The sequence below is a fragment of the Tiliqua scincoides genome, chromosome 4 (genome assembly GCF_035046505.1).
Source record: "Tiliqua scincoides isolate rTilSci1 chromosome 4, rTilSci1.hap2, whole genome shotgun sequence".
In the NCBI taxonomy this organism is placed as follows: Eukaryota; Metazoa; Chordata; class Lepidosauria; order Squamata; family Scincidae; genus Tiliqua; species Tiliqua scincoides.
In genome coordinates, this window is record NC_089824.1 from 123,856,080 (window position 1) to 123,875,984 (window position 19,905).

Consider the following 19,905-nt stretch of genomic DNA (forward strand, 5'->3'; position numbering starts at 1 on the left):
AAAGGAACAAGAGTTTCCTCCTGAGGGTTTGCCTTTCTGAGGCAGGTAATTTCCTGGTTCTGCAAACCCCACCCCAGGAGACAGCCTGGGATACTAGCTCACATCCTCTGAGGACTCAAAACCCACAGATATTGGGCAACCACATGAGTTTTCCAACCATATTTCCAAAACCTACTTGGAAGATTCCAAACTCACAGATTAAGAAGTGAGAAATGCACTTGGTTTATTCTGTGGGGAAAAAAACTTCACAAATAAGGATTTTGCATTCAAACATACTCTGCTTCTATGGGAAATGCTGAATTCTATATGAGATTTTGCACATTTGATCTGGGTCTAAATCAAGAAGAAACCTAGATTTGCAAACCTCTGCAAACCATAAGAGCTCAACAGCTTGTTGCAGTAGTACATACTTTCATTAATCAGCTTCAATATTTTTGCTGTGGCCTAGTTTACAAAACATCATAATGGTGGAATACTTTTGGGAACTAATAACATCTTAGAGGTTTTCCCACCCTCATATTCTCCATAGAAAAGGAAGGGAGTTCTACTATTTATGGAAGTCATTATGAGATATTAAATTAAGAAGTAACCACAATCAAGGCTCTTAGAAATGCACTGCTCCTTTACAATTTAATCCAGATAATATCCATGAACTTTGCCTTGAAACTTGCCCTTTCCCCACTGAAACACCACTGTAAAATTAAAAGCTCTGTTCATAGCATTAACATGTCTTGGACAGACAGTTTACAAAGGCTTTAAAAAGAAACAAAATAAGGAACATTACCATCCACGTTCTTGAGAAAGATCATCCAGGAGCACTCTGACAATATACAACAAACAACTGAGCAGCTTGAGTGAAAAATTGAACAAGCGAATTCTGAGGCCTGTAAAAAAGAAAGAAATTGAAACAGAAGTAGTAGCAAAAAATCAGTTTATTTGGATGTTAATATTCAGTGATTTTTTTTTAATGGAAAGAAAAGTACCGTAGATACTCAGGTATAGTACCTGAAACTTTTACCAGGTATAATGAAATTTTTGACAGGTAATCAAGCTCCAATTATCACTTCGCCTTATCTCCAGGTCAATCAGAGGACAGAGCCTTTGAACTCTGAACAGTTTAGTTTCTCTGCTCAGCTCATTAGTTGCAACAGTAATTTTCCTGGGACATTCCAGCCAAAGTTAACCTTTTATTCTCCTTCCTTCTGCTGCAGCCTGGTTCTCCTTTGCAAATGCTTGCAAAGCAGGTCTGTTTTTTGAAACACCAAGATGAGACCTTCCTTCCCAGGCTACAATTCAGTGCACCATTACTGCAGAATAACACCCATGGAAAGCAGTGGGTCTACTTCTGAGTAAAAAGGGTTGCAAATATCTCATCTCTCTGCTGTTAATTGAATTGAATTGCACACTCTCAGTTATGTGTTATGGGTTGTATGTTGTATGTAGAGCTTCTGGCTTAACACGCCAGACACCTTAAAGCTGAATTTGATTCATGGATCTCCTGCAGTGGTTCCCAACCCTTTACACTTGCATATCCCTTGGCAGCCTATTTCCACAAATTCTACTCCTCGTATTAGCTAAATGTTTGTCATTAATAATACAAGCCCTCATCTCCTCCATATGAAAGCCCAGATGTCATGGATTCATCACATATTTTTTCTTTTCATCAGTTTGAAGAACAGAAGACTCTGCCTTCACTGTTTTGCACCAGAAGTGTGCTAAGAAATTCTGGGTGATTGATCACTTTCCGTGTTATGTTTCAGCTTTTTTTACTGTGCTGATTTTCAATCACTGGTTCATAGATGAATTGATGACCAAAAACTAGATGGTGGGGCTTTCACAGCCAACTAGTTACCTCCCTTCCTGCCTTGCTGGTCCTTGCAAGGCATTCTGGAGCATGACCTGCCTTTTTCTACCATTATTCCATTATTCCCTAAAGGTCCTGTTGAGTGTCCCTGGGAGTACATGTATCCCAGGTTGGGAACCACTGTTTTACTGGTATGTAGTTTACAGTGCACTTACTCTGATAGTGTTTACAAAAAGGTGGCGAAGACCAGAATTTAAAAAGAATAAAAATGTATCTTATGATCTTTTATTATGTTTTTAATAAATTAGAGACTACAATTCTTAGGTAACAATTAGTGGTAAGTTATTTTTCAGGATCTGGCCTCGGGTAAAATCAGACAAAACTATAGTCAGACACCCCCGTAACTTTAACCCCCGACTTATCCGAGGGTCATAGAAAATTCCATGATTGTTGGCTCAAAACCCGCCCTCGACTTATCTGTGGGGTTGACTTATAGGCAAATGCCTGCAGTGATTCTTGCAGAAAAAAGTACTAATATTCAACAACTGCTGAATATGTGGAAAATTTTCTGTAGTATTATTTGCAGAAAAGGTTTACAGACATAAGAAAATAATGAAGTATATTCATTCTGAGTACACTTAAAAAGATGACATTGTTGGTGCTGAATGCACCTTTTTGCACAGACAGACCTTGGCAGGAACAATATCAATTATTTAAAAATAAGGCACACTCAGTTTCAATGCAGGACTTCTTTCATATCTATGCAATGACACAAGGAAAAGATAAATACTGCAAGGCCAGATTTACTCATTTGTTCTCAGTGGAGGTCCACACAGGTCACCAGAAAGATTTCTGACCGTCATTCTATCAGGCACAGTTCATATTCCAGAAAGCATCTAAAGTAAGCAGAGCATCTTCATATTTCCCAAGTCAGGAGGCCTGTCTGGCCCCCCTCCCTCTTGGCTTTTTGGAAACTGGTGAAGACTGTTCCTTTTAGACAAGCATTCAGTGTGAATTATCTGTGCTTCTGATTTAGTGCTTTGCCTGTCTCTCCTGTTATCTATTTTATGATACTGTTTTTATGATGTTAATTGAACGTATGTGGTTTTAATATGCTGTCATGAGCTGTTTTGAAGGCTAATGGCAAAAAGCACATAGTTTAATAAACTAAATTTGTTTTCATGTCAGATAATGCATTCAACCAGCTCTCAGCCTTAGAATGGTGGACTGGTTTTGATGTTTGCTGCACTGACTATCCTACTCACATGGGTAGGAGCATGGATGCATATATTTACCCTTATCTATAATGCTATCCTCTCAGCTAATTGCACAGATGTGAACTGCCCCTCAGCTTCCAGAAAAATACTAAAGGGGGGCCATATCCTCAGATACTACAACTGTGGTTTCAGATATCTGCGGATGTGGGAACCCCTTCCCTTCACAGGCATCCCCCTCTTCCCACGTGCATCCATTAAATCATTTTTAAAAGTTATCTGAGAAAAAAATCAGCTTGTTTTAACAAGTTTTCTCCCCTATAACTTCTAAAAATGATGTAAAGGGTGCATGTGGGGAGAGGGGGATGTGCGCAGAGGGAAGGGGTTCACACATCTGCAGGTACCTGAAACCACTGACAACCCTCCACTCCTCCCGCAACCCCCCGCATGCGCCCATCAGACTATTTTTAAAACTTACCAGGTATACATTCTTGCTTAAGCAGGAATCTGCGGGGGAGGGGGAGGTTCTGAACAGACCCTCACAGATACCAGGGCAAGTCCGTAATCTCATTCATGCATTCAGGGGCCGCTTGGACAAATTACCCTCTCACACACGCAATTAGGGAGGAGGAGTGGCACATTATGGAGGAAATATACATGCCCCACACTTCTCCCCCATGAATTAAGACCACCAGTGGACATATCATCTGAACAGGCTGCATGTCTTCTCCCTACGTTATTGCCAGGATAATATCAGCCTTCTGTGAATCAGCACATGATTGGATTAATTCAGAGGCAAAGAGTACTAGTCCTACTGCCTTCCGGAAGGACTGTAGAAGATAGATCCCACAAACTGAAAATCCTACACCGGGGTGTCAAACTTGTTTCATGTAGTGAGCTGAATAGCATTCATGAAGGCCAGAAGTGATGTTATTAAGCAGGGAAGTGATCTCATTAAGCAGGCCATCACCCAAAATAAGCACTTGTTTCTCACTTAGAAACTCATTAGCTGCAAATTAAAGAAGAGAAAATGTGCAAATCTTGATCATATTTTGATGATATGGAAGAGTCCAATGATCACGCAGGCTGCCTTTTCAGCAGTGACACTTCAGCAACTCAGCAGCTGATGGTGGTGCTGGGAGAGCCCGAAGGCCAGAAAAGGAGATTCTGCGGGCCAAATCTGGCCCACAGTCCTTATGTTTGACATCCCGTCCTACACTATACATTCCATACAAAACGTGAGGCAGGATGCTATTTATAGTGCAGGGTTGCTCCTCTTAAAACACAATTATTTTGCATTTTGTTTTAAACTCAATTTTAACTAATTAGCCATCTTATGCTTGTTTAATAAGAAACAACTGTTTTATTTAAGGCCTTAAATTTGTGAGGGAACTGTATTGATGATTTATCCAAAATATGATCAAGGGAGCAGGAGTGGTGCACTTGGAATTGAAAGGAGACCCAGCAATTCCATCTCTAGTCAATGGGGAGGTGCTCAGTCCCATCCCTAATTGTGGTGAGGCTGCTCAAATGATATCATCCAAACCACCCACTACTGTTATTATCAATTATTTTATTAACAGTATTTATATACCGCTTTTCTACGAAAAGCTCACATAGCGGTTTACAGAGAAAATCTATTTATCAACAGTAAAGAGATCAATCATTTTTTAGAGTCTTTTTTAGAGTGCTGGAATTGTTTGGAGCCCACATACAATTGGCTGGTTCAGAAAAGAATGTTCATTGTTCCTTCCTATCATGTGATTGAAGATGAAAGCAAGTACAACCCTGGTTTTTAACTGTGTCATGATTTGGGGTGATGAACAATATGCTCCAAACTGGCTTAATGACTCTGACAATTTAACTACAGCTATCTGTTCAAAATTCCACATGCGTATCCCTCCACCCAAAACAGGATGTGTGAAAAATGACATCCTCATTTTTTTTTTTATTGTATTACAGAAATAGGTTATTCCAAGGCAAAGCACATCATTGCCAGAATCACTTTAATGGGTGGCTGGTTACCACAGGTGTTTGAAGGTTCCAGGTCAGGGCAGATGCCTCACAATGACTCATGACTAGGGCACAGGAAACCACTGGAATACCACAAAATCCTGTGCTAAGTGAACCCAACCCAACTATAATAAACACCACACTTATTCAAACACCTCTGGTAAGGGCAGAGAAATTTCCCAAGATGATTTCAGCTATCAGCATAGAAGCCCTCCTAAGAATTATGCTGGGAGAGAAACCTGTTGTCATGGAGGAGGCATTTTTCACTAGTACAGTATTCACATTGCATGCTGTTAACTATGGGATGGGAGTGGGTATAACCAAGTGAACTATGGGATGAGAGTGAATGTAACCAAGCAAACCCCAAGTGTCTACAAACAGAATGAGCTACTGGAGCTGGTAACCAAGCCCCCCACTGCATGTTCCCCTGAGACGAGTACTCATTGCTTTGGTTAAAGACTGAACTCATTGCTCAAAGGATAAAGACTGAAAAGAAGCCAAAAGACACTATCAAGGCATATCAAACATCAGTATTTATGGCAGTCATTAGAACCCACGCAGAAGGGAAGCTCCTGTTGGGATGCATCACAGCCTACATTCAATAGGCTAATGTCATGTGGAAATTTTTCTTGCAAATTATTCTCTTCTTCCTTATATCTTTTACATTTTTCAGCAGTACTTCCTACTCTGACAATAGTGCAATCTGGGAAAAGGCAACTAATGAGCGCTAATAGCATTGTAAGCTACCAGTAATGTGTGCAGTTAGCATCTTTGCATGATGTTTCCAACAAGTTTCAGATTTAATGTACCCAATATTGTTAATCTCTCCTGATGAGGCTGCATTAACCACAGTAACTATTCCACAAGGGGTGGGTGGATGTGTGCTTGAACTGATGATGACCAATTGTTATTGATTTGCCTCATTGTTATTTTATTCTACTTGTTGTGCACTACCTTGAGAGACTTTAAACCAGAGCAGCATAATATACAGTTTTTAATTTGTTAAATAAATAAATAAATAAATAAATCCAGCATTCGGGGAGGATTCACAAACAAATACCAGGGGAATGCGCGGGGGGGGGGAGTGTTCCAGAACGCCATCTCTTTTTGGTACTTACAAATTGATTTGTTTTGGGACTATTTAGAACTTGCACTGTTCATTTCAGTGCATTGGGACCCATTCAATTCACTGAATGGACCCATGCACCCATTCAGTGCATTGATTGGTACCCATTCAAAGGGTTCCAATCAATGTCAAAATGCTCATTTGCTTTCAGTGTTTAATGTTATTTGCCACCTGTGTTGTAGGTGCCAGCAGCTATAATGTGCAGCATATGTGCTATCATATGTGACCGAGAAAAGCTACATTATATGCAACTGAAATGACATTGCACTTTAATTCCTGCTAAATGTTGCATCTTAGCCAGTTAAGTGGCAGTTTTCTTATGCTTAACTGGAAGAGAGTAACTGTCCCTACTCACCTCAGCATGGCATCCTTCTCATTGGCAGTGTGCTCTTTCCACCTTTTTTATATTACTCTGTTTTTAAATCTTTTGTGATTTTCTTTTTTAATAATTAGATTGAATAAAATTAAATAATTATGAGTGTGATAGAGGGGACCCCCATTCCTCCACTACGTTAACAAGATATTTGGCCCAGGTAAGCATCTAAAGCAAGTCCTTGACATGGCAAGGCCCATGACAGTGAAAGTCAGAATGGGAGAGCAGTTAGAACAGTAGCAGTTAGAACAGTAATTTTCAACCTTTTTCATCCCAGAGCACACTGACAAGGCATTAAAATTGTCAAGGCACACCATCAGGTTTTGGACACTTGACAAGGCACACCATCGGACTCACATCACTCATTGGCCCTAGTAATAAATGACCTTCCCCCAAATTCCTGTGGCACACCTGTGGACCACTCATGACACACCAATGTGCCACAGCACAGTAGTTGAAAATGGTTGAGTTAGAGCAGGGGTGCCCAAACCCTGGTCCTGGGGCCACTTGCGGCCCTCTAGACCTCTCAATGTGGCCCTCAGGGAGCCCTCAGTCTCCAATGAGTTGTTGAAGCCCACACTGGCCTGACACAACTGCTCTCAGCATGAGGGCGACTGTTTGACCTCTTGCGTGAGCTGTGGAATGAGGGCTCCCCTCCACTGCTTATTGTTTCACGTCTGTGATGCAGTAGCGGCAGCAAAGGAAAGGTCAACCTTGCTTTGTGCCAGGCCTTTTATAGGCCTTGAGCTAATGCAAGACCTTCATTCATTCATACAAGTTCATCTTTAATATATTCATGTATGTAAACATATGTACATTTATTCAAATTTTAAATGTAAATTAATTCTTTTTTTTCCCCCTGGCCCCCAGTGACACAGTGTCAGAGACGATGTGGCCCTCCTGCCAAAAACTTTGGACATCCCTGAGTTAGAGTGTTGAACCTGCATAAAGAAGTTCTGGGTTCAAATTCCCATCAGGTGACCTTGAGCTAGTCATCATTTCTCAGCTTTACCTCACATGATTGCTGGAGAGATAAAATGGAAGAACTATGTTGCCCTGAACTCTTTGAAGAAAGGCGCATATACAAAAAAAATATTGGGTGTCACACAATGGCAACCTATTACACATGCAGTTCTCTGGATCAGGGTTTGTGCCTCCATGGATTAATGGTGCAGAGGATCTAACAAGGCAACCTCCACTCTTTTACTTCATTTCCTTTTCCTTGGGTTTTCAACTTTACAGACCTTAAGGCAGGCCCACAGCCAACCTAATTCTGCACCTCCTTTTCTTTTGCCAGTCTTAAAAAAACAAACAAAACTAAAACCACCTTGCTTGGTTCAACTGTAGGCAAGATTAATTCAGCAGGAATTCAACAAGACGGGCAGCCCAATCCCAAGCTGTCAAAATGGCAGCTGCAGTATCCTGTGGGGCCAGGGAGCCACGAGTCTCCTTATCCTATATTGAGCTCCTGTAGCAGCAATGGATCTCCTTGCATTTGCACATGCTATTTAGCAGGTGCAGAACCATGTTGGACTTTCAGGAGTGGGAGGGGGCGTAGGATTCAGCAGCAAACTCTGCTGCCACCCCATCCCAGCACTCCTCTTCTCGGATCCAACCTCCCTCTGCTTAGTTCTGCCACCCATCCCAAAGTTTCACTGCCAGCTGGCAGGAGCACTTACTGCTGTTTGCTCCAGGTCTTCCTGGCTTCCCTGCCAGTGCAGTGGGCTCACCACCAGTGTTGGAGTACCTTATGGCACTTTTATCACACCCAGAGCTGGCAGTGGACCGGTGGTAAGCCAGATAGGATCAGGCTCTTAGCCCATAGTAAGTAACAAACTTACAGCCTATTAAATAGCCCAAAAAGACATTTGCTATTCTATTACATAGATGTTCCAGATTACATACCAGAGCTAATTGAAAGAAGGTTCCTTAAGGTTCTTCAAGGAAGTGAGCTTAAGAAACCCTCAGGGACAGCCTGTAGGCTTTCATAATAATTGAATTAGTTCTGTATTCTGTATACAATGCTATCCCCTGCATCTCTTACTTTAAAAAAAGACATTTTACCCCCATGAAAAATAACTTTTGCTCGCCAGCTATGGCTTGATATAACAAGATACAGCTGCAGTTAGACAGCTCAAATCAGGAATAAAACACAATTTGAATGATGCTCATAGTGTTTTAATTAAGACATCTAGCATTGACTTTGGAAGGAAAAAAGTGTGACTTTTTGAACTTTACAGGGATATTTGTCTAAGAAACAACTCACACTGCTGCTTGTTGTCAGTTGGCCCAATACATTCATTATTCTTTGTGGATGTGGGGACAAGGCACAGTCATTGAATACTCCTTTTAAAAGCAGTCTTTTTCATTTCCTCCCTCAGTCAATTTCTAAATTTTAAATTGGAAGTTCTGGTAAAGCTTCTACCAGCTGACGCTTCCTTGCACAACTTATTACGTCTGCTTTCTACATCCTGCTGAAAAGCTGTGCACTGACACCATTAATTTTATTTCCCTCACAATTACAGCCTAAGGGCTCAATCCTATCCAACTTTCCAGCAACGGTGCAGTTGCAATGCAGCCCCAAGGTAAGGGTACAAATGTTCCCATACATTGAAGAGGTCTCTGTGAGTGCCTCCCTACCACACGATGCAGTACATGCCTCATTGGCACAGTTGTACCAGCACTGGAAAATTGGATAGGATTGGGCCCTAAGGGTGGAATCCTAACCCCTTATGTCAGTGCTGGAAAGCACTGACATAAGGACAATGCAGCTCTGAGGTCAGGGAACAAACATTCCCTTACTTTGAGGAGGCCTCCGTGAGTAACACCCAACTGCAGGATGCGGCACATGTCCCATTGGCACCACTATGCCAGTGCTGGAAAGCACTGGCATAAGGGGTTAGGATTGCACCCTAAGTCTCCTAATCAGTCATTACATATAGATTTTGTCAGTATCAAATGTTCAAATAGCATGACAATTACAATGCAGTTTCCTAACTTTAACTTAATACTAGATCATTCTTTCCATATTGGTAGGCTGTATTTTTTAGACTTTCCTGTAGTCTTACACTAACCCAATAAGCAATTTTTTCCATCAGGCCTCTATGTACTTGGATGTGGTAAAAGTTGTGTAATCCAGAGGTGATCCAATACCTTTTCATACAACTGACTTTCCATATGAAGCCATTTAGGTGAGAAGACCATGGCTCTGACATAGTTTGTATGTTTTATGTTTAAGTGGAAACAATTTTACAGTCAGGCATTCTAGTTAAAGGATCTTCAGTGTTCAGTGCAGGGCTGGGAAAGAGAAGACTTATCTTGAGCCAGATATCCAGAGGTTATCAGAAGAAGAAGAAGAAGAAGAAGAAGAAGAAGAAGAAGAAGAAGAAGAAGAAGAAGAAGAAGAAGAAGAAGAAGAAGAAGAAGAAGAAGAAGAAGAAGAAGAAGAAGAAGAAGAAGAAGAAGAAGAAGAAGAAGAAGAAGAAGAAGAAGAAGAAGAAGAAGAAGAAGAAGAAGAAGAAGAAGAAGAAGACAACTCTGCAACATTGAAGTACTGCTTTTTTGTCTGGGTCAAAAGATGTGTATATAGTCAGAGTTGACTAAACAGAGAAAAAGCACAGAATATGAGCAGAGTTCAATGTTCAGGTGGTGACTTTAAAAAAATAAAACAAGCTTCTAGATCTTATGGAGTATATACATTACTTGAAAGCTAGAGGCGTAAACCAAGAAACATTTTTAATGAACTTAGCTTCAGGGCCCTGCATTTCTCCTTGAACCTGAAGCCCAGTTTTGTTTTACAAAACAAGCAAAACTATTGTGTTTTGCTAAATTGGTCCAATTGCTAACTGATTCAAACTACAAAATCTAGCTTTCCCATTAGTTAATTGTTGGTAGTTATTTTTAGGTTTTTTATGTATTAGAATCTTCTTTCAATGCTGAGTACACACACCCTGCTTATATTATGTCCCTGGATCAAGGTGCTTACAATCTAGGTAAGACAAGAGAAACAACAAAAAAATAGGAAAAAACTAGAGCCAGGGGAAAAAATGAAAACAGGTGTGCCTTGGAATCTGCAGAGGTTTCATTCCAGAATCCCCCGCAGTTAAGTAAAGCTGTAGATACCAGGGAATGCCCCCCACCCTCCAGAGGTGAGGGGAGCTCAGTTCCCTTCACCTCGAGAGGGTCTTCTGAGCCCAGCAGAGGCCGTGAGCAGGATGAATTCTTAGGATGAAAAAAAGCTGCTTCTGGTTTGTTTGTAAAACCGGAAGTGCTGTTTTTAATACCTTATAAGACATTAGGAGGCCTGGGGAAGCCATCTTCTGGACTCTGAAGATCATCCAGAAGTGGGGAGAGCAGAGCTCCCCTTGCCTCCAGAGGGAGTGTGTGTAGGGTGGGGGAGGAGAACAGACTCGGTCCGTGGATAAGTGAATCCACAGATATGGGATCCGTTGATATGGAGCCTCCCTGTATTTCAGTCACTCATGCTTACATTCAAATTTAAGTTATGTAAAGTAGACTAAGGTTTTGGGCAAAAGTCTTGGTGGAAAAGGCAGATTTCAAGGAGGAATTTGAAGAGAGACAGCATCACACAGACTGTCAAGTAGGCAGTTCCAAACCTAAGGGATGGCAAGGGAGAAGGGGCAAAGATGTTTGAGGGAGCAGGTGTAGTGACAGCTGGAATGAAGGGATGTTGAGTAATGTACAAATACAGTGTCCAAATGGCTTGGAGTGCATACAAAGCTTTCTGTACAGTCCAAGGAATTCCAAGATGTGGGAAACTATTTTTACGCATTCTTCAGGTCAAAGATTTCTGGTCTGATGCACAAGGGTTACTGCTTTAGGTTCTGCAGTGACCATTCAGAAGTCTATATAAGATTTCAGTGCACTCCATGGCTATCCAGTGCAGGTTACTGGAACCAGAAGCTGAAGACAAATATTGCTGATAGATAATAGGCAGCACAGCTAGGGCTGACCTAAGCCCTCTCATCGAAGTGGAAGAAGTATGGAAGCAAGAAGCAGCATGGGCTAGAGCATCTCCAGCATTAGAGTGATTCTTAAGCTCACCAGACTCCTCTTCTCTATGCAGGACAGACCAGCACTTGAGACAACATTTAAATTCCACACATTTTTCTTGGTCCATCATCACCTCCTCTGCAACTATGCTTCTTCTAAGCTGGCTAGGAAAGGGATTCCACATCTAGAATCCAAGCAGGGTTGGAGGAGAGGAGGAAATAGCAGTGAGATGCAAGCAGGAATGCCTGATCCACAAATAGCAACCTCCTTCCTCCTGCTCTGACACCATTGGTGTACCTTGGGTGGGGGGGTGTCAAGGGAGGCAAATGCCCTGGGGCACTACGTGGAATAGGTCCAGTGCCCTGTTAACCTCAGTAGTGCCCCCCATTGCCAGTGCCACCTGGCTTTCACCGTAGATTGTAGAGGAGGGCAGCCTTGGAGCAGGACAATATGCTTGAAAGGAAGCAGTGAAGGGTCTCGGAGATGGCAGTGGAGATGCCACAGAGGCAGACTGTGCCTGCCCCTCACTCATGGGCGGTCTGTGTTATAGCTAAGAGTTGCCACTAAGTGGCTGGCTCATCCTCGCCTGCGTCCTGGCTGCTTTGCAGGGCTACATGTTTATTCTCTCATAAACTGCTGTTGGGCTGCCACCACCACTTCTTTCACCACTCCGAGCTGGCACCTCTGTGAACCTGCTGTGCCTCTCCAGCACACCTCATCCTTTTGTCTCTTAGCCCATCCCGTCTCCTCTTTCACCATGCAGCCCCATGCCCAGCTTGACTGCTCCCTCCATGTAGATCCCCTCCGCAGAGCAATGGAGTGGCCAAGAGACAGGCAAGGGTGAGCCAGCTTCAGGCTCATGGTATGTTGTATTGCTTCATCCCCACTGTCTTCACAGTGGGGGGCTTTTCCCCACACCACTATCAGCTGGAGGACCCAGGGCCAAGAGAACGCTACCACATTCGGGCAGTGTGAGTGTTTAAATCACCTACCCACCCTCACATGCACAGCTGGGAATTGAACCTTATGCATGCAGAACGTGACAAGCTCTACTCCTGAGGAACGCCTTCCCTGCTTGCTACCAATGCCAGGCTGGCAGGAGCTTTTTCCCACCATATATTTTTTTAAATAAAGAAAAAGGAGGGGGCCCCCCCCCGGAACTAATTGCGGTGAGATCATCACATCACCACAATTACTTCCAGTGGGGGGGGGGCAGCATTGGAGACTTGTGCTGGGGCAGCATACAGTTCAGAACTGCCACTGCCTGACACTATGGTCTTTGGCATCATTAATTGAGGCAGATTTGCCCACCTTCTGTTCCTTGCTTACCTTATTCCAATCTGCTGTGTGTGTGTGTGCGCGTGCGTGCGTGCGTGCAAGCACGCACGCGCGCACACACACACACACACATGATGAAGTGTTTGCCTTAGACCGAGGGGACATAGGAATTCACATTATTGGACTCAAGCAAGCCATTACCTTTTAGGCTCTTAACTTCATAAGGCTGCTGAGACAGTAAAATGCGATAAACATTTGAGACCTGCAAATCCTTCATTTGTTTCCAAGTCTGATTTCTACATAAAATAATATTATTGTTCTTTAAATAATGCGTTTTTGAGAACTTTAATTTCAGTTGGGGATTTTCCCATGAAGGTTGCAAACCAACTACTAAATGGATGCATATCATGTTCCCAACAACGTTAAGAAAAGCATCTCTGACATTACTTGGCTACAAAAGGCATTTGTCCCCAATTAGCTAGAATTTTGATTTGCTATCATTATAACTCCATTTTTCCATTTTATCGTTATAAAAAGAAAAAAAGAAATTGTAGTCTACAGTCTGTTTTGGGGCTTCGTTAAATGTAAGTTCATTGATTTATGGCCCAATTCTACTGGGCCTCCGTGCTGCCAGAATGAGTTTTCTGGTAAAACAGCATGCTAATGGCCATTGCCATTGGCGATATGCCACAGACTGCAACCTAGCTACTGCCACAAGAGGCCGCATTCATAAGATGGTGGCCAGTGTGGAAGCCCTGGCATTGCTAAGTAGACATGGGGGTGACTGGTGGGTGTGAGGAAGAGAGAGGACAGAATGGGACAAAGAATGGGTGAGGAGCAGGACGGATCAAGGCCAGGAAGGGGGCTGTATTGGTGGCAGGATGTTCGCTTACCACCATGGCTCAAAACTCCCATATTGGGTGCAGCATGTGCCATATTGGCACAGTTGTATCAGCACCTGGGAGGTAGGTAGGATTGGGCTAGGAGATTGTGTTGATTAACTTGCCATAACAAAGGAAAAATATGAATGGTACCATTCTCTTTCTCTCTCACACACACAGGAAGGAAAACCTACCACAATGAAGAAATTAGCATTAAAACCATCTCTACATTCTTAATTTTACTATCAACAAAAGAAGCCAGTAACCCGCTACAGTTGCCATCCTGCACAAGAGGGTTATGCAAGAGCTCTTCATTTCCTGAACAGGTAACTTGCAGAAAGAACTGGTAACGAGCTAAAGGGGAATGCTTAACAACTGAAGATGAAAAGCCAAAGATTCTGGAGACTGAACTGTGTTGCCAAGACGGCATTTCAGATTCTTGTTAGCAGGATTTTAATGTTAGCAAAAGTTTCCTTAGTAGCAGAAATGTATATGGTTTCTCTGCAAGTTGACCAGCTAAATGAGACAATAATTGTCTAAATGTACTATTGACATAAACTTTCTGAATTTACTACAAAAAAGAGAGAAAAGAAGAGGCAAAAATCAAAGGAAGCAGTTTGCTTCCATTTCCTACCTCCCCCTAATAGCCTAGAGCTTTCTTTTTTTTTTTACCTTTGACTACACAATTATTTGAGAGTACGTACCCTTGAATTCAATAGGATGTCCTTCCAAGCAAACATGTACAGAATTGGGTTGCCTGACTCCTGATCAATACTCGATTCTTGTAAGAGTGATAGTTAAATGATCGCCTAAGGCAATTTGCCATGACATATTGCAACGTTTTAACCCAAAAGTACAGATGGTAACAGATTACAAAACATATGGACACAAGCATAAGGAACTACAGGCCCAATCCTATTCTATCTGAGCACTGGTGCTGAGCTCCCGTGCCAGCGCTGGGTGTCACAAATGTACCATAAAACAAGTCTGCAGCACCCGGAGAGGAGGGGCTGCTGGCACTGGCCCCATGCCAGTCAGCATAGGGTCTCAGCGCTGAGTGGAGACGCCACTGGAGCACCCAAGAGGAAGCTGCACCGCCAAATGGTGGTGGAATTATATGGGTGGGGGGAGGCGTTTCAGGGCAGGGGGAGGGCGAGGAGGGGTGGTGACTGGACCTGGAGCGGTCTGGGACTAGCAGAGCACTGTGGATTTCAGCATCTGTGGGGATTCTGGGAACAGAAGGAAGAACTTCCTGATCATACAAAGTAATTGGCAGTGGAACAGTATGCCTTGAAAGGTGACAGACTCACCATTATGGGAAGTCTTTAAGTAGAGGCTGCTTAGCCATCTATTGAAGATGTTATAGTTGTGGACATCCTACATTGGCAAGAGGTGGAACACAATCTTCTAGATCAGTGCTTCCCAAACTCCTGTAAGGGAGTTGGGAGCATTGTAAGTTGTGCAGGGAAGGTGGGGAAAACAGCAGTGTGACCCCCAGGATCATGCTGCTGCCAGGGAAGGGTAGGGGACTTTTTACTTACCTGCAGTGAATGCTGTAGTCCTGGGGGTCCAGGGAGCCCTCTACAGGGCTCCCAATACCTACAAAAGTCTTTAAAATAACAAAAAAAACCCAGACATTTCCAATTTTCACAATGAAACCAGAAGTGCCTGTTTTTTAGACTTTTGAAACCACAGGAGCACTCCATGGGGGCTTCCCAAACCTCCCAGGACTGTAGCAATTGCTACAGGCATGTAAAAAAAAAAAAAAAGACCTCACCCAAACCTGGCAGCAGCACAATCCTGCAGATCACTCTGCTGCCTTTCTCCACTCCCTGCTGAAAAGTGCTTCCCTGGCTGGTGGGTCGCAACCCACTAGTTTGGGAACCACTATTCTAGATCTGTCAACTCTATGATTCTAAGTGCAGCAAGAAATATTCCAGCTGAATATCAGAAGAAGTTTCTTAGCAGTAAGAGCAGTTTGACAATCGGACCAATTATAAACGGAAGTGTTGGGTTCTCTCTTACTGGAAATGTTTAAGCAGAACTTGACATGCATCTTTTAGAAATGCTCTAGAGATGACTTCCTGAATCAAGCAGGAGGTTGGACTAGATGGCCTTGAAGCCTTCATCCAAATCTTTGATTCTATGACTATGTGGTCAAACAACAGGCTTAGGGCAGTGTTTCCAAATCTGTTAACCATATTGATTGGGGGCACCCCTCAACCTTGCATGCTTTTCCTCTCCCTGTTCCACTTAAATTCCCACCTCTACCTTTATCTATGGGATCTTTCGCTTATTTAAACCATCTATGGCTAGTGCTACTACATCTATCCTAAACCGATTGCCAAACATAGTGAGCTTTAAATCAGAGTTTGGATCTCACATCTAATCATAGTTTCAACCTCTGATTTAAAGTTAACTCTGTTTATTGTTCCACTTGGTGAAGCCATATAACACTAGCCATAGTCAGTGCCAGAAGGGTCAAATTTGAGCACTCTGAGGGGGAGTTTCCTGTTAGATTAGGAAACATGACATATGCATCAAGCAATTAATGCTGACATCTGAAAAGAGAAGGAGAAATGTATGCTTGGGAGAAGGTACATGAGCCCACAGCATGCTTGCAGACAACTACCCACAGTTAACAGATCAGCAAAGCAGTACTGATCTGCATGAGACACTTTCTTAATATGCAGAGAACAATGCTCTCCTCAGGCTGTGGAGAAGTTTCGGTTCCCCTAGTTCCTCAAGAGGCGTGTAAGTCTCTAGTCTATGCAGTGTAATATGCAACCATTTCTTATAATCAACATTTAGTAATGTTTAGAGACATCTCTCTTCCCCCCCCCCCCCACCACACAAGATTGCTTACTTGATCTTTGGTTTTTGATGAAAAATAGCTTTAGCCTCTCTTTAAATGTATTTTCATTCATGTAGAATTCAACCTGGACCCTAAAAAGCAAAAAGGAAAGCATTAGAATTTAATCCTGGAATGTGAGGATAAAACACAAGATCTAAAGAGATTTCTGTTAGGTATTTGCCTAACTACACAACACTAAGTTGCTGATCTCTCCCCCTGTTTCTGGAAGGGTTAGTGGGAGGGAGGGATAGCAAAACAATGAGCAGCAGTTTTAATATGGACAGTCAGATAAAAGCGTTTTGACTGTGAATCCTCAGCTGAATTGAAATAGTGTGGGACAGGAGGGCCCTATTGCTTTGGGAATCTGCTGGAAGCTTAGCAGTTAGGCTCACTACTCCTGCAGCCTTTGCCTTCTCTACATTTTGTGAGTACATTTCTAAATAAAACATAAATCACAAAAAGTCAACACAAGCCTCCAGTACTTCTTTGTTCAAAGGAAACTAAGCCCTGCAGGATTGTCCCTGAACTGCCCTGCTCAAGAAGTGCTCAAGAGTGTAGCACACAAAGATCCCACATACAGTGAAAAGAGCACACATAGGTCAATAGCAGAACAACAGGTCCTGCCCTGACGTGCAAGTGTTCACTAGATAGTCTGTACAATCCTTGTGCAGGTAGAGTGGAATCTGCAAAAACGTAATGCCCTGAGCATGAGCCCCTTCTATGCATGCAGGGACTGCATAATATTGAAGAGTGAAGGTTCACAGGTCAGTGGGCAGGCCCTGCCACTGTGATCCCATTCCCTGGCAACACATGCTCATTCCACATGTAATAGTCATGTCAAAAGAAATAGTTGTGCAGTTCTAGCATGTCTATGAAGCAAAAGGGCCTGAAAATGTGAGGGAAGCTGACATCGTCACAAGCCTCAAACGCAACAACAGATCCTACGTGTTAAGGCTGGGTGACAAGCTGCATGGAACTATCACAAATGATGCGATAAAGGCCCTGCAAATTTGTGGATTTGTCCCAGAAGTATCGAATGGTTTCTGCAAAATATATGGAGACACCTGAAGACTTGATGGTAGAACAGAGGAGCCATTCGGGTGAATCTCTATAATCAAATGCTTTACAACAAAAGGTCTCCTCCTGGAAACATTGATCCCAATGCATCAAATCATCCCTCGTGTGTCTAATACAGCAAGACTTCCTCTCTCTGTCTGAGGTCATGTCAAGTTTAAGAGCAAGATTTAAACTGTCAGGGAAATTTTCAGGTAGGCGAATAAAGTATACAAGTTCACATTCCTGGGTAATTCAACCTGCAAAGGAAAACAGTATTCCCATTTCTTTCCGCACGCTCTGAGCTGCATACCTATATTTTAAGGACCAAAATTACAGTACTCGTGTGACAGGAAAGAATAGCACGTAAACAGTAAGTGGTGATGTAAAACTAATGAGCAGAGTGAATGTGGGAGCCAATCCATTTCATATCGACTCCTATTATGAGCAGCTCCAATAGCCTAACTGCACCCTGCTTCTACTTTCCTTAGCAACCACAGCTGCCAAACAGAGTGGCATGCTTATGTGATCGTTTCCATGACAAAATGAGATGCAAGAAGTGGTCCATTGTATTAGTGTTCCAGCAGACTTTCAAACTTAAAATTTGAAACTTCTCAGGTTCAAGTGCTGCAATAGTCAGGTTCCAAAGGCTGTAGAAAGGTACACAATACTTAGCAGAAACTATAAAAGGCAGATGGCAGAATGAAAGAGTCTGGAAGTGCAGAGGAAGAGCTCGAACTGGGTTCATACGTAATCTTGGCAGCATGGCAGCTGCAGCAGTCGTGCTCCAGGTACCAGGCAAAAAACTTGGCATCAGGCAAAATGTCCACACAGCAATTCTTCTGCATGCCACATTATTCCCAAGGACTGAACAGTCAAATAGGTGATGCCACAAGGAAAGCATTCTGCTGTGGCATCTCACTATTGCCCAGTAACCTTTACAGTGGCATTAGAAGAATATCCATCCACTCTCCTTCCCCTGTACTGATGATGCCGAGCCACAGAGGAAAATGAAAAGGTGGCTGACCCAAGAATGTCCATCCAGTCCCCTTTCACTGGATGGCTGAACAGCATCAGTAGAGAGTAGGCACCCTGTATGCACCACCTGGGTCCCCTCCTCTTAGTGCGGTTCAGCACCACTGGAAGGGACAAGGGGACCTGATGAATGCCGATTGATTCCTTCAAGCTATATTCTTTTAAAAAGAATGCCATGCTTTCATGAAAGGAAATCCAAGAGCATCCTAAAACAAATGTCAAAAGGTTGCACCTTTTCTTAGTGTCTGTGCCATGCTTGTATGACACTCCAAAATAGAAGGTCCCTGTCCAAATATTATTATTATTATTATTATTGTACAAATACTTCCCAGAATCCCTCTCAGCATAAAAGCAATAGTGTTTGCAAAGTAAAGAACTTGCATACTCTGAGTGATTAGCATCCGGAGGTGATAAGATGATGACAAAGGTATTAAAGGCCAAAATATAACCGAGCATCTGCCAAACAAGTACAAAATGAAGGAAAAGGGACCACAATGTGCAAAAACATCAACCTGCCATTCAGAGGTTTCCAAAATTATCCAAAAGGGGAAGAAAGCAGAAACATGGCCTGTCAACACTTTGCTCAGCAACCAACCAATACGGCCCTGAAATCTAGACCAATAATCTATGTTAACACATTTCACATTTAAGAAAAACTCCATTAGAATTCCATTTTTATCCAGCCAGTCATGGTTTCAAAAAAACTTATGAACCCTATCACTGAAGCATACAAGTTTCTTAAATTAGTGTCATTATATAACCTATAAGACTGATTCCAGACCACCTTCTTCCTTCCTAGGTGAAATTCTCTGCACAAGAGGCAGAATATTTACAGTTAGCAACTGGAACTCTGGTCATTCAGCAACTCATTATTTCTAGAGATATTCTCATTACTGGTAAAAGGTATTTGAGTTTACCACAAATTACAAATTAAAATTACTACAAATTTTCCACCTTGGCAAGCTGTAGAACTTTGGGTGCCTTTTAAGCACTATAATAGCAAAAAGGTTCCAATCTGCTGTGTTCATAAAATGGTTTAAAACCAACTAAAGCCCACTATACCATCTTTTGAAAAGATCCAGAAACCACAATTTTAAAAATCCACTAACATCAATAATGACAAATGTGCCGTCACTGAGCCCAGATTGGGGACTGAAAGAAATTGCACTCCCTCAGAACAAGCTCATTCAGATAGCCTAAAATAATTTTCCTCCTGAAATTTTAAAAGCAATCAAAATGTAATTGTTTCAAACAATGTAAG

At 42.5% G+C, this 19,905-nt stretch overlaps 1 protein-coding gene across 4 annotated transcripts in view; it reads right to left on the reverse strand.

Annotated features, from left to right (window-relative positions):
* The window catches only part of KCNT2 (potassium sodium-activated channel subfamily T member 2), a 255,724-nt gene that overhangs the window by 150,661 nt on the left and 85,158 nt on the right, over window positions 1-19,905 (reverse strand). For all 4 annotated transcript variants that reach the window (XM_066624750.1, XM_066624749.1, XM_066624748.1 and 1 more), the window contains exons 2-3: window positions 16,569-16,648; window positions 785-884 (exon numbers count right to left, since the gene is read on the reverse strand). In XM_066624750.1, the coding sequence (XP_066480847.1) occupies window positions 785-884; window positions 16,569-16,648 (180 nt within the window). The remainder of the gene's footprint in view (window positions 1-784; window positions 885-16,568; window positions 16,649-19,905) is intronic.